Source organism: Pseudomassariella vexata, assembly GCF_002105095.1.
Source record: "Pseudomassariella vexata strain CBS 129021 chromosome Unknown BCR38scaffold_5, whole genome shotgun sequence".
Classification (NCBI taxonomy): domain Eukaryota; kingdom Fungi; phylum Ascomycota; class Sordariomycetes; order Amphisphaeriales; family Pseudomassariaceae; genus Pseudomassariella; species Pseudomassariella vexata.
In genome coordinates this window covers 2385322-2398956 of record NW_024467960.1, presented here as the reverse complement: position 1 = coordinate 2398956, position 13635 = coordinate 2385322, and the positions used below count along the sequence as shown (strand labels likewise).

Sequence of the window (13635 nt, the reverse complement as noted above, 5' to 3'; positions counted from 1 at the left end):
TCTGACAACGTGATTAACAACAGATATAAGATGAGGCAGACGGATAGCTCTCGACGAGCTCGATGGGCTTTGTACTTGGTCCAGATGGAGTGCCGATGAATGTCAGCATCTGATGATGAGGACTCTATCATTACGCTTACGCTACGGAATAATTCTTGGACTTGATGCCAACGTTCTGGGGTTTCGACTTGGAACGGGCACTTCCTGTCAATGACAGAATTTTTGGACCTGGTTGTGCTGTCTGCGGAAAGATGCTGGTGAACTTGCCTAGCGTGATGTGCGACGGCCATCCTGGTTCCCGAGATGTTTTATTTTGTTTTACTTTGGCATGACGACACATCTAGCACGACTCCATTTATGAGCCGATGAGCTACATATGAGATGCACCAGCAGGATGGTGGCTTCCATAATGATCGAGCAAAGACGACAGATGATCTAGGGGCTTAAGAGCCTCGCAAGGCCTGGACGTGGGTGGCTATTTGCCTTTCTAGGTTGGCATGTTGGCTTCCCTACTTCGTCTGGCTGGATCCTTCAGCATGTCTACACACCAATCACCCCCCGTCGTACTTTCTCCTCTTTTACTTGCGGTCCACGTCTCCAGGGCAGCACAGCGACATTGTTATTGCTAGATAAAAGTATGACTCAATGTTCTCATCGAAGACTCGGCGATCTTTTTTTTCACACACAACAGTTTCATCAAGTGGTTTACATGTCTCATGGCATGGTCGCGAAAGTCGCATATGGGGAAACTCAGAAAGGAAGGGGCGGCCTGCACTAGACTTGATATTTTTTTACTTTCCACGGCAATCAAGAGAAACCAAAAAAAGCTATTGCTGCACTGGATGTTTATGTACTAATAGGAAACTACACAAAATGAAATTGGAGTTGGTACAAACCATTCCTTTCTGGGGACTGTTTGCGTGAAAATGGTTGTGCAGTAGGTGCTTGACAGATTGTTGGAGATGCAATACTGTGCCATTGCATGATGAGTTCCACGAATGACAAAACGACCGATTAGCACACCAACACGTGGCAAGTATGGCGGCAGGCTATAATCTTGCTCAGGTAATTGAGCAACCTGCCATGCAGATGATGCAAGCCCTTTTGTTATGTCCACACTCGAAGATGAGCATCTGGGTCCAGGAATTTCACGCTAGCTGCTATCATCAGTGTGGTATGGAACACCTTCCCCATCCACTCTGCTACTACAACTTCAAGGCCGCAGATTTTCCATACCCAAAGCAGTTTGTTTGTGTACTCACAACTAGAAAGTGAATAGAGTGGTGTTCTTGCAACTGGGGAATGTCAGGATCATTCAGTTGAGGCAGACGGGATGGATCATGAGGGTGGGCATGCTTAATATGTGCGCGCTTGGGTTCATGGAATCGACCAAGGTGCATTGTAAGGACCGCAGCTGACGAATTGTGATCTGCTTTATCTTTGAATGGCCCAGAATGTTCGCATTATAATATCCGACATTATTGGAGCAGGAGTTGTATGAGCGGTGTTGCCGTCTAATAAACTGATATGGTTGCTACCCTGCTCTACTGCAGCGGTATTTACAATCCCATATAACATGTTTGGGTTTATTACATGACAGCAGGAAGCGATGCCGACGTCAGGAGGCCCCAGAGTGAGGGAGTGCATCAAGGAGACACTGAAAGTGCGAGGAGAAGGCCGAGGTGGCGAGGTTGATGGCGGTTGCGTTGACGGAGGCGTATAATTTTGACAGTTAGAGCTATCAGGCGCTGAAGCCTATTATTGAGATGAGACAGGCGGCTGGGGCCGTCAGTATAGATTGGATCGAGGTCTCGGCCAAGATTTGCACCAGAGTGATGCTGCTAGCTTGTATTTGGACTCTGGACCAGGTGCGCGCACTGGTTGATGATTGTGCCATGACCAGGACACGTGGGGTGTGTATGAGGTTCTCTGTAAGGTTGGACTGGCGGATATTTCCGAGTACGTTAGAGCTACGACGCCAGAAGTACTGGTGGTTGAATCATGGAGCAGAGATACGTTGGCTGAAAAGTTGATACAGTCCAAAGGTGAGTCGATTCATGAACATGTACCTCCTTACCATACTCCATAGATTAAAATTTTTCCCTCCAGCGGTTTGAGTGAGGAGTTGAGTACAACAAGGGTGTTGGCGACCTGTAGCTGATACAGGAGACCTGGATATGAATTGCGATCTCACCTACCCAATATCCTATTCGGTATTGATGGTGTTAGCCAAGAGTATACGGATATCACCGTAGCAAGACGCATCCCGTTTCCCCCCACGAACAACATGCGCCGAGGGCAAAAAGTGTCGAGATGGGTGAGCTTTTAGCACACGTCTCTTCTACGCTCAAAGACAACGATCCGATGTTGTTTCCCACGATTCTGCCCAGCAATGAATTATCGTCTTTCCATCATATGTTTGTGGGTCTCCAGGATGGCTAGTCCTCATATCAATCGTCCATCTCGCTGTAGTCATATAAGTCTTACTAGCTGCAACTCAACCGAGTATAAGTTAGCAGCGCCGATATCGACTTTTCACGTCTGAGAAATTGTCGTGAGAACACTAGTAATGCGACTCCTGGCCAAAGCCTCGCTCGGAAGAAGAGTGTCGCCAGTGTATGTGTGACACCGTCAAATACACATACACAATGACAAGGCATCATGCCGTTTTACTTGTAGGGCTGACAGAATTCGTGGGGTTTAATTGGGCGAGCCGCAAACTCGTGACAAGATCACTTCTGCAGGTCGTATAGGAAGTGTTCAGGTTGCGCCTCTTTCCGTCGCTCACAGCCACGATAATGAGCCACTCGAATGCAACGTCATTCGAGTCACGATCCAATATGCGGCAGCTTCAAGGGTCCTCCTGGACTTGGCAGTGGGGTTTGGAGCTCGATTGTTGCCACCACCCGGTCTTCCCGGGCCCCAGCCTCCTCAAATTTAACCCCTCAGTTCATGGCACCGCCACTTTTAGCTGCGTCATTAGGCGCCATCACCTCAGCTCCATTACCCCTCCAAGAAGTCTGTCGGGTTGCCGGAGAACCCTCGATAAACCATGGCACACTGAGCAAAACGCCTCAACCGTAGGTCTTTCAGAGCGAGGCCGGGGGTTTGTCAAGTTAGGGAAAAGGCAACCAAAGCCAGCCATCCTTGGAGGCCTCATCGTCTGGTGACTGCTCGAAACGGCGGGAAGTAGCAAACAGCCATGTTGGCTGATAGCGAAGTCGTTGGGACCTTGGACGTTACCCAGCTCCCGGCCTGGTGGCATCTCGAGAATGTTCCACAAGGGACGCCCCATTTTTGTGGTGATGATTTGTGAGACCCGGCTGGTTATTGGGTGATGGGTAAAGGCATGAACTTGATGCCCAAGCAAGCCACCATTTCCCATGCCATGCTTGCCTCTGCGAACCAGGCTAGCCAGCATGGCAGCCTACTATGGAGGGAGGAATCTTGGTAAAGTGTTGGAGCTGGTCCTCTAGGAGGATCCAGGAAAAGCAGGCCTTTTTTGCATTGCCTTCTTTCTGTGCCAAGCTGTCGGCGAGGCGCATTGCTATTTCCACAAGATTATAGAACCACTTCCTTTCGATCAATTCCCAGTTGATCTTCTTACAAGGTGCAACCATTTAACCTTTGAAACTTAACCAGGAATAAACGAAGCTCAAAACTCTCCCGACCTGCTAAACGTTGGTTGTTGTTCTCATCCGGCCTACGTCACTTTCACTAGTCAGCTGGCCCCGGCTCGAATCCTCAACCGACGCCTCGCAACAAAGCAGGATTGCCCCGCTTCACCGCAACAGCCGTCATCGCATCGGCGTCATCCTTCAAAATTCACACACAGATTGAAGAAAAATCAACAATTTCAATCGTTCAACACCAAAACACTGATTACTACATTTTCCGGAATACGCACTTTTCTAGGCAGTATCCATGTCGGCCTACGATCCATACGATGCTCCGCCGCGTGAGCATGCACGGCGGTACTATCGAGAGGAACGGCGGGAGACTCGAGAGCGGGAGCCTCGCTACGTTGAAACCCAGGAGACTTATCAGAGGCCCGCCCGAAATGAGTTAGTTCCTCGTGCGCGCGAAGACAGCGACTTGTCAATCGAAGAAGTCCGCCGCGATTTCCCGCCCCCAGGGTATGCCAGCAGGGACATCCGACGAGCCCGGTCTGCAGAGCCTGGCTACTATGACGAGTACTACGACCAACGCCGCGACTACGACAGCAGGTCGGTAAGAGAGAGCCATCGCGACCATCGCTCTTCAAGAAAAGCCGGCAGCATCTACTATGAGGAGGAAGAGCGAACCCGCAAGCGAGTCCTGAACCAACAGGAGAAGATCATCGCCGCTGTCGTCGGTGGTGTTCTGGCTGCTGGCGCTAAGGAGGTTTGGGATTGGCGAGAGGCCAAGGAGGAGGGTAGAGTTGAGCCCAACCGAAACTTGGCCGCGACCGCCGCTCTCGGAGCCGCTGGGGCATTCGCCGGCTACCAAGGAGCCGAGATGTATAACAAGCAAAAGGGCAAGGAGGACAAAAAGTCTACGTATATCGTTCACAAGGGACGCGACGGCCGCATGGCAGAGTACTATTCGGACGAGGAAGACGATCCCAAAAGCCACAAGGGCAACAAGTCATTTCTTGAGAACGCTCTATCCGCCGCTGGTCTTGGCAGCGCCATCAAGGCCCTGACCGGTGGCAGCGGTAGCGAGAAGAGTAGGCACGGTGACTATGATGACTACCGATCCGAAACAAGGAGCCGCCGCGGCAGCCCAGACTCGCGGAAATCACGCGGCGACGATGGTGCCAACCGAATGCAAAAGGCTGCCAAGGCCTCCCTCGTGGCGGGCGCCGCGGAAGCCTTCCGTGTGGCTAAAGAACCTGGTGGTTGGAAGGGCGAGAAAATGAAGCGCGTCCTCACTGCTGCTGCAGGTGCCGCCACTATTGATGCTGCCCGTGATCCTTCCAAGGACAGCAAGCACCATCTGCTAGAATCCGTCATCGGCGGTCTTGCAGGCAACCGCCTGCTGAATGGTCCCAGGAAAGACATTGAGGAAGACCGCGCGACGGGTAGAAGTCGATCTCGTTCTCGTGCCCGCTCCGAGACTGGTGGTGCCGGCGGACTGGCAGCTCTGGCCACGGCCGGTCTGGGTGCCCTTGGTGCAAAGAAGCTGTTGGAAAACAAGCGAGACGACTCGCGAGGCCGCCGAAGCAGCTTTGACTCGTATGACAGTCGAGATGAGTCACCTCGTCGGCGTCAGCGCAGCCGCAGTCGTAGCGTAGTCGATGGTGCCCGCCGCAGCCTGGCTAAAATCGGGATTGGTAGCGGCCCCGCGGATGACCGGGATGACTACGTCGAGGAGACTCGCACCACCCGGCGAAGTCGTCGCACGAGAAGCCCAGACGACAGACATGAGGACGATTACACTTCTCGCGGTTACATGAGAGGTGGGCGTGGCGGAGGGGACGAGTACTACGAAGATGATCGGTCAATTGTAGGGGGCAAGTCTTCACGCCGCAGCAGATCTCGACAACGCGGGGGCCGATCGTCGTCAGCGTCAAGCAGTGACCTAGGCGACTCGGACAAGGATGAGAAGGCGGCAAAGAAGATGAGAGGTAAGCAGATTTTAACATCGGGACTTGCGACGGTAGCCACCATTCACGCAGCACACAATGTATACTCTAGCATGGAGAAGCGCAACGCAAGACACAAGGCAGTGAAGGAGGGTCGTCTGAGCCCCGCCGAGGCCAAGAAGCTGAAGTCCAAAGCCCTCTTGCAGGACGCGGCCTCGGTTGGTATTGCAGCACTGGGCATCAAGGGCGCCATCTCCGAAATGCAAGAAGCACGGGAGATGTCCCATGAGGTCAAGAATTTCAAAGAAGAAAAGCAAAGGCGGCATGAACGCCGCATGGAACGGCTGAAGCGGGCAAACGACGATCATTATGGAAGGTCACGGGCTGACAACTGGTCTTCCTCAGCTCCGCCTCGGAACAGGAGATATGACGACGGGCCCCGCTATTCAGACGGGAATCCATACTCGTCTTTGCCTGCACCTCCTATTGGGCATGACGACAGGAGATGAGGATGCCCAGTCATATGTATTCCATTACGTATGAACGCCCGTTGTCATATCAGCTAAGCTTTGGTCCGACTACAATCGGCATCTGCCAAAATAAAACACAAACTTCATATCCCGGCATGGCCTGCACGATCGACGTCTTACGATGGAAGAGCAAAAAGAATACAGTTTGAAAGAAATGTCAATATGGCGCAATACGATGTTTTGGAATTACTGGTCTTTCAAAGCGAACTTGATTGCTCAAGTTTAGCTGACGAAGACGAAAAGACGCTTCACGCCGGGCCTCTTGCGTTGCCTCCTTGAGTTGACTTTCTCCCGCGCCTGTCAACTTCAGATAGGAGCAGAGAAATCACTTTCTTTTCCTTCTTTCTTTAAATCCCCGTACACAAGCACTACACATGAATTCATAACTTGTCTATACTAGAATTTTCTCACTGATATATTTTGGGTTGTGACAGACGGGCACCGCCGCCGCCGCCATCACCACTAAATTAACCGTTGATGTGTCGCCGATCCCTGACGGCGTAATCCAATGCTGGTATGCAAGCAGGGACATGGTTCGTTCGGCCCGTGTTAGTGGACGTGCGTCGGGTATAACGACCCAATACAATCCGATCCCACTCGGATGTCCTCTGTGTCACGGATAGACACATGACAGACATAAGCCGAGTACAGGATCCGGCGCGCGAACCGCTAACGCGTACCGCGAGCGTACCATGCCGATCCATCCATTCATGTTTGGGGTCATAGTGGCACATGACGGTTGACGACGTGGAGAACCCATCGAAGTGAATTACGACGCCAGGCCAACGGCGCCGACTACAATCTAGTGTACGTGCCCAGGGTTGGACCCCGATCGGAGGGAATGAGGCGGGTGTTTACACTACACTGAAGACGGGGAATCTAGAATAAGAACGGTACATGGATCATGGATTTTGAGCTAATGATTTCTTTTGGCGTGGTCTATTGTCATGGGCCTCTTTTTTTGGAGATTTGAGTCGGGTAGGGCGGTGGTAGCAAGATACGGTGAGCAGACCAGTATGAAAAGGAGCAGTAGCCCCGCACCGTTATGGCTGTTGCAAATCCACAAGGGGAAGAGAAGTTTGAGTATACGAATTATATACTGATCCGATAACGTTGTGTGGGGCATGCGGGGATTTGTGCCGAAATGGGGATGAGTGGGAGATGTAATGCGGGATGAGAGACGAGCAAAGAAGGAGATGTTGGATCAGTCGGATTGAGCGGAATGAGGGAGGGTGTGGTTTCTCAATGGGATGGATGATATGAATGTCACGATTTCTTTATTTTCCTACTAGCTTTTTCATTTCCCAATGTGTAGGCCAATTGAGGTTATTCGTTCTGTTATATCTACAATATCGTCATTTTGGCTCCTGCATGGCTCCGGTAAAGTAAAGTAGACTTGCGAGTCGGGCGGGAAGTCTATGTACGTTTGACCTTGCACACTGATGCATTCATTGCTGACTGATCACTGTGAACGAGGGTGTGTTTAAGGACTTGGTGATCCCGATCCGATCCAGAAAGTAGGATCTGGCACTCAACCACCACTCCCCATCCCACGCATTGATTAGTAGACTAGCACCGCGTATGCGGGACACTGCCATGACACCATCATGCTTCAGCGCCCCAGTAACTAACTACATTAGTAACATGTCGCGATTTCGGGCTCCGAGGCCTCTGCTTGGGTGTCCAAGTCCTTGACCGCCTTGCCCGGAAGAGACCATGCTACTAAGAGTGAACTAATTAACACAGGTAGGATGCGTAGTATGTGATCAATCAATGTGCCGTGTGTGGGCAGAAGTGGAAGGGTGTCGTCGAAAGTTGACGTCTTTGACAGAAGCAACGAGGTCTTGTCTAGCCTTTCCCCCGGCAGCCGATGTCCTCTCGTTGTCGGATGTTCCAAGCCTGTTGGGGCTCCGCCGGAGGTTTGCCGTTGCTGCCACAGCGTGGCTCCCCCCGGCTTGGCAAAGGCATTTTTGGTCGATCCTTCGCCCTCCCTGTGTTAAAGTCGTTTGCCTTTGACCCCGGCGGCAGAATGACAATCCCCTAGTTTGACTCCAAAAAGTCTTTTTTGTCTCAAATTGGACGTTGGCATACATTTTAGTCATAATGCCGTCAGTCGCTTGGATGAAACAACGGCTCCCATAACCTTTGGATATCGTAATGGCCGCTAATTACATGTATGGCGGGTCGCCTTCTATTGTTACATCGATTTGAATGTATTCTACACTGGTTGTGGTAGCACGACTTCTTCGGCTCAACTCGTCCCTCCGACATTCCCGCCACCTTGCTTCCAGGCCTGGGCCATGGCGAGCATATTCGAGAGATCCTGCTTCTGCTCGTCGTCAGCCGGGAATACGTAGTCGATGTACTCCTCGAAAGTGTCATCTTCCAGTTTGCGCCTGCGCTTCGTCTTCCGCGGCATCTGCTTGCGCAGCTTTTCAACGTCCTCTGTGGACCCGTATGCACGCTCGAATGCCAACCAAGAATTCAGTAAAGATACTCTCTCTTCCTTAAGATCCCTCTCCTTCATGCTGTTGTGAGCACGCTCGAATACCCTCCTTGCCCGGTCCTTGGCCGCTTCACTCTTGGGTTGCTCTCCAGAATCTCCATTTGCAGTCTCTTCGACCTCGTCGGGCTCATTGAGCTCAAAGTGTGCGTAACTGATCCACACCTTGACGTGGTCCGTCTTCTCCAGCAGCCTTTCGTATAGATTTCGCGTCTTGTCGTATTCGCCCTCGCCCTCCTCGAAGTCGATATATGCTTTCCACAACAACTCCGGCATGTCCAGGACTTCCTGGCCGATTGCAAATTCATAAATTGCCCGCGCCCTTTCCAAGTCATCAAGGCTCTGTTCGAGTTCCGCAAACTTGATCCATGTCTGGCAATTTGCAGGGTTCCATTCGATGTGCTTTTCGAATAGCGTACGGCATCGTACGAACTCATACAGCTTCATCTCCAGCTCAATATAGCCCTTGAAGAGCTTGTCCTTGGGACACATGCCGATCGCCTGGCCCAATGTTTTGCGCGCAGCGGTCAGCTCGCCCTGCCGAATCTCGAAGTGTGCCTTCATCAGCCATATTTTGGCGAACGTAAACTTTTTATGTGGTATCAAGTTCAGGCACAACTTGTAAATCTGACGGGCCCTGTCGATATCCTTGGCTTCCATCTCCTCCCATATAGCATAAAATACCCACAAGTAAATGTACCGTCGCCAATGTCTTTTTTCTTGAGTGGGAGGGATCTGCGCAACTGCTCTTTCGTACACATCCCTGACTCGGTCTATATCGCTTGACGTCTCTTCCAAGCGTGCGTAATCGAACCATATGTCGTAATTCTTCGGGTTCTCCTTTACTTGATCCTCGTATAGCCTTCTTCGTTTCGACAAGACCACGTCCTCAACACCCTCCCTATCACCAAATTGTTTCTCGAAAGTAGTATATGCCTTGTGTAGCAGCATGGACTTGGACCGCGGGAGGCGGTCGAGGGCATATTTGTATATAGCCCGAGCTCGTTCGTACTCCTTAAGCTTGGCCTCGAACCTAGCATAGGCAATGAACAGTCTTTCATCAACAAACTCGTCGCCCAGTGCCTCGACAGCAGCGCCGAATACTTCTCTGACCAAGTCGCTAGTACCGAATTCTTCTTCGAATTTAGCCCATTTAATCCAATTCCTGGGTTCGGGATGAATGATGGTGAAACGTTCAAAGATCTCACGAGCTCTTTGAAATTCGCCATACCGCTTCTCGAGTTTGATGTAGGCACTCCAGGCAGCCTCATCTGGCCTCCACTCCACCCACCTCTCAAAGACCTGACGTGTGCCGGGAATGTTTCCCAGCATCTCCTCCATGTAGACATATTTGTACCAGAGCTTGTCCACTCTCGGCAGGATGGAAACGGCACGGTCGAGGAGGTTGCGTGCGTGGGCTATGTTCCTACTCTTCATCTCGGACTCGATGTAGCGGATCCATAGCACAACCGAAGTCGAGTCAACGTCGAGAGCTCGCTCGAAAATAGACCGTGCCCGCTTGTATTCTTTCTGTTCCAATTCCCATTGTGCATAGCGCATCCAGTTGTTCATGTTGACGCGGTTGCGGCGCACATAGTCTTCGAACTCCTTGCGCTTCCTCCCCTGAAACTCATGCAATTCCTCCAAATCAGCAAAGCGTTGCGTTGGTGCCTGCAGAGACGTCTCTTGGCGATCTACAGCCTCGCGAAGAAGCTGTTCGGCCGAGATCTGAACAGGCGCGGCCGCCTTGTTCTTGACCCGCGGAGGGCCGCGTGATGATTCCATGTTGGCGGTACTGAGTCGATCCTTGCGTGAGAGAGACTGGCAGTGAACGACCGAGGTGAGATAGTGATGAGGAAGACAGCTCGAAGCTATGAGTGTCTCGAAGAACGAAGTAGGTTGGCTGCAGTTGAAAAATAGTGTTGACAACTTGGGAAGCTGAAGCTAGGCTAGCCAATGGGGAAGTCACGCTGGCTGGAAATTTGGTCTTCCGGATAAAAGTGACTCCGCTTTCCGTCGCAATCTGCAACCGATGTCAAGGGTGGCACTGTATCTGTATGCTCACGACTTCTTATTTTATTATTCACTTATTCACGTCCTGCGCCGTGTCAAAGAACGAAACAACGAAGCAAAACCTTTCCAGTGTCTACCTGCAGATAATAACTTTGAAATCATCGCGTCTCTATTGGGTGAAAAGGACCACCTACATGAGCGACGTTCCTCGGCAATTTAGTGCTGCACTGGGGCGAAGACGAGCGCAAAAGAGTATCGATTTGGAAGCACCGAGTCAACAGCACAAGTGAGTGTGGCCTGTGGTATCACTTGTTTTTTTGACCGTCAAGTCTCATCGACCAGTGGGCAATGTCTACTCTCGCAGACGAGCTCCTCCAGGACTTCGAGGACTCGGGGTCCGAAAATGGCGACGAGCAGAATGATCTTGGTCTCAACGCCGAAGGCCCAGATGTAGGACCACCCAAACACGATGCCAGTCACGAAGATGGCGATATGATACTCGATGGTGATGAGGAAGAGGAGCCTGAGGAGGATGAGGAGATGGGCGGTATGAACACCACCTCAATCGACCCCATGGAGGACGAAGAAGAAGCCAAGGCCAAGATCGAAAAGATGCAGTTGGGCGGTGTTAAGGACATTCGCAAAGTCACCACCGTTATGGACAGGTTGGAGCCGCTACTCAAGGTCAGTTGCCACTTTCTTGTAACAAATAAGTCATGATAAAGCGTTTACATCTCCTGTTATTGGACATAGCCCTGACGCGTTGGTTTCGGGTTTACAGGATATCGAACGCTACCACTCGCAACCCCTTGCGCCTCATATGAACAACATCGGAAACATAGAGGACAATCCTGAGTACAAAATTCTCACCGAATCTAACACTCTCTCCACCCAGATCGATGGTGAGATCATGAAGGTGCACAAGTTCATTCGAGATCATTATTCGGCTCGCTTTCCGGAGCTCGAGGTCTTGATTCAGAACCCCATTGATTACAGCAAGGTTGTAGCAATTCTCGGCAATGGACCCATGGACTCTGATAGCATCAAGTCGCTGCAGAACTCAACGGATAATGCCTTGGGCGAGTCCCTGAAATCAGTCATTGACGGCCCATCCTTGATGGTCGTCACAGTCGAAGCAACGACGACAAAAGGTCAAGAGCTAAGTCAGGAAGAGCTGGACCGTATATTGCGCGCGTGTCTCATGGTTGTGAAGATGGATCGGGCCAAGAAGACGCTCACGGAATACGTTCAATCCCGAATGAACGTCTTCGCTCCAAATTTGACAACTATTGTGGGATCACTCACGGCAGCTCAGCTGATCAACTATGCTGGTGGATTAACCCCTCTATCCAGAACGCCGGCTTGTAACATTTCGGCTTGGGGCTCGAAGAAACAGGCCAATTCGGCCATGGCGACCAACACCTCCATCCGCCAACAAGGATACCTCTACCACTCGCCCCTTATCCGTGGCATCCCAACTGACTTGAAGAAAAAGGCCATGAAAATCGTAGCAGCAAAGCTTGTTCTAGCTGCCCGAGCAGATACGGGCCACATGAGCCCGGATGGATCCTACGGTGAAGAGATCCGAAGTCAATGTCTCCAACGGCTCGACAAGATCACTGAGCCTCCTCCAAACAAGGGACAACGGGCACTCCCTGCCCCCGATGACAAACCGTCCCGAAAACGAGGTGGCCGGCGAGCTCGCAAAGCTAAGGAGGCAACCGCGATGACGGACATGAGAAAGGCTCAGAATCGCATGGCCTTTGGAAAAGAGGAGAAGGAGGTAGGTTATGGTACGGGCGAATCAACTGCTGGAATGGGCATGATTGGACAGGGCAACGATGGTCGAATCCGCAATATTCAAATCGATAACCGGACACGTGCCAAGCTCGGTCAGAAGCACAAGGGATGGGGAGGAGGTACTACCATGGGCGGCGCAGCTTCATCATTGCGAGGGTTCGGTCAATCGGCCTCCAATATTGATCTTCGCGGCAAAGGTATCCGGACGTCTGGGGTAGGCTCAACTATCGGCGGAGGCGCAGGCGCAGGGACGGCGTCGTCCTTGGCCTTCACGCCCGTTCAGGGTCTCGAACTCGTCGACCCAAAGGTACAGGCCGAACTCAATCGCAAACGCAAAGCCGAGGAAGACCGATGGTTCAAGGGAGGCACGTTCACTCAAGTTAGCGGGTCGAGCAACGGCTCGGGTCAACCTCCCACGAAAAGGGTCGATACTGGCGCTAAGATGGCACCCCCTCCATTGCCTGCCACGCGATAAGGGTTCCTGTACGAAGGCAATACGGACCAAAGGGACCAAGGTTTTCTACGCCAACAGGGGACTGTAGCGTACCCAGTATTGGCATTTTAGGGACCTTGGCTCGAAGGAAGCATTTTCGATGAAAAATCTTATCGCATCATTATGCACGAATGGTAAGCTACGTTTAGCTATGTCCGCGTTATGGGGAAGTCCATCCGGCGTTATCGGTATGTGGGCTACATGCAAGCATAATGCAAAGTGCCTGCAGTATCTTCGCAACAGCATGCCATTTGTTCGGAGGCCGCGGCAGCACGGAGCTCAACGAGTGCCAACCTAAAAAATCGAATGTTGTCTTATCGCATATTGGTATTTTATTGTAGATAGAATCAAAATACATATTCTGGTGATACCTTCGAGCAATCACCATCGCAATCAGCGCAGTGCCTTTACCATCGTTGCGACTGAGGCCACCTTTTTTTTAACTTGGCTGGCGAAAGCTGGCCAATATTCCATATTTCCTACCATGGGAGAATTCAACAATGCCATGAATTATCGCTTCGACAGGTAGTACCTGCCGATAAAAGGCTGGGAAAACCTACACGTTCATACAGATTCATTCGCCACAGGACTACCGTACCAGGTTCAGCCCTCCTCGAGTAGGTTTGGCTTTGCGGTTGTTTGGATGTCACTTCTGTGGGGAAGACACGTTTCTCTGATGTACCCGAAAGTGAAGACAGTTCGTTGCGAAAAAGTTGACTGCCGCTCTGCA

General features: G+C 51.5%; 4 protein-coding genes across 4 annotated transcripts; 3 read left to right on the top strand and 1 right to left on the bottom strand.

Moving 5' to 3' along the window:
• The first annotated feature begins 897 nt into the window (after positions 1-897).
• Positions 898-2713, top strand: BCR38DRAFT_430403 (uncharacterized protein). The gene has a single exon (XM_040860034.1). It carries the CDS (start codon positions 1767-1769, stop codon positions 2031-2033), a length of 267 nt encoding a protein of 88 aa, XP_040717440.1. The 5' UTR covers positions 898-1766; the 3' UTR covers positions 2034-2713.
• Positions 2714-3924: 1211 nt separating this feature from the next.
• Positions 3925-6075, top strand: BCR38DRAFT_340439 (uncharacterized protein; the record flags this gene model as incomplete). Its single annotated transcript, XM_040855791.1, has 1 exon — positions 3925-6075. One exon carries the CDS (start codon positions 3925-3927, stop codon positions 6073-6075), a length of 2151 nt encoding a protein of 716 aa, XP_040717439.1.
• A 2061-nt stretch (positions 6076-8136) lies between these two features.
• On the bottom strand, positions 8137-10530 carry BCR38DRAFT_430398 (uncharacterized protein). The gene has a single exon (XM_040860033.1). The coding sequence runs from the start codon at positions 10382-10384 to the stop codon at positions 8348-8350; it is 2037 nt and encodes a 678-aa protein (XP_040717438.1). The 5' UTR covers positions 10385-10530; the 3' UTR covers positions 8137-8347.
• A 134-nt stretch (positions 10531-10664) lies between these two features.
• Positions 10665-13296, top strand: BCR38DRAFT_430395 (Prp31 C terminal domain-containing protein). The gene is made up of 2 exons (XM_040860032.1): positions 10665-11296; positions 11394-13296. The coding sequence occupies exons 1-2, from the start codon at positions 10961-10963 to the stop codon at positions 12885-12887; spliced, it is 1830 nt and encodes a 609-aa protein (XP_040717437.1). The 5' UTR covers positions 10665-10960; the 3' UTR covers positions 12888-13296.
• Positions 13297-13635: the final 339 nt, after the last annotated feature.

Coding starts and splice junctions, on each gene's coding strand:
- BCR38DRAFT_430398 (XM_040860033.1), bottom strand. CDS start 10,384: ATGGAATCATCACGCGGCCCTCCGCGGGTCAAGAACAAGGCGGCCGCG.
- BCR38DRAFT_430403 (XM_040860034.1), top strand. CDS start 1,767: ATGAGACAGGCGGCTGGGGCCGTCAGTATAGATTGGATCGAGGTCTCG.
- BCR38DRAFT_430395 (XM_040860032.1), top strand. CDS start 10,961: ATGTCTACTCTCGCAGACGAGCTCCTCCAGGACTTCGAGGACTCGGGG. Junction 11,297..11,393: donor GGTTGGAGCCGCTACTCAAG/GTCAGTTGCCAC, acceptor TCGGGTTTACAG/GATATCGAACGCTACCACTC.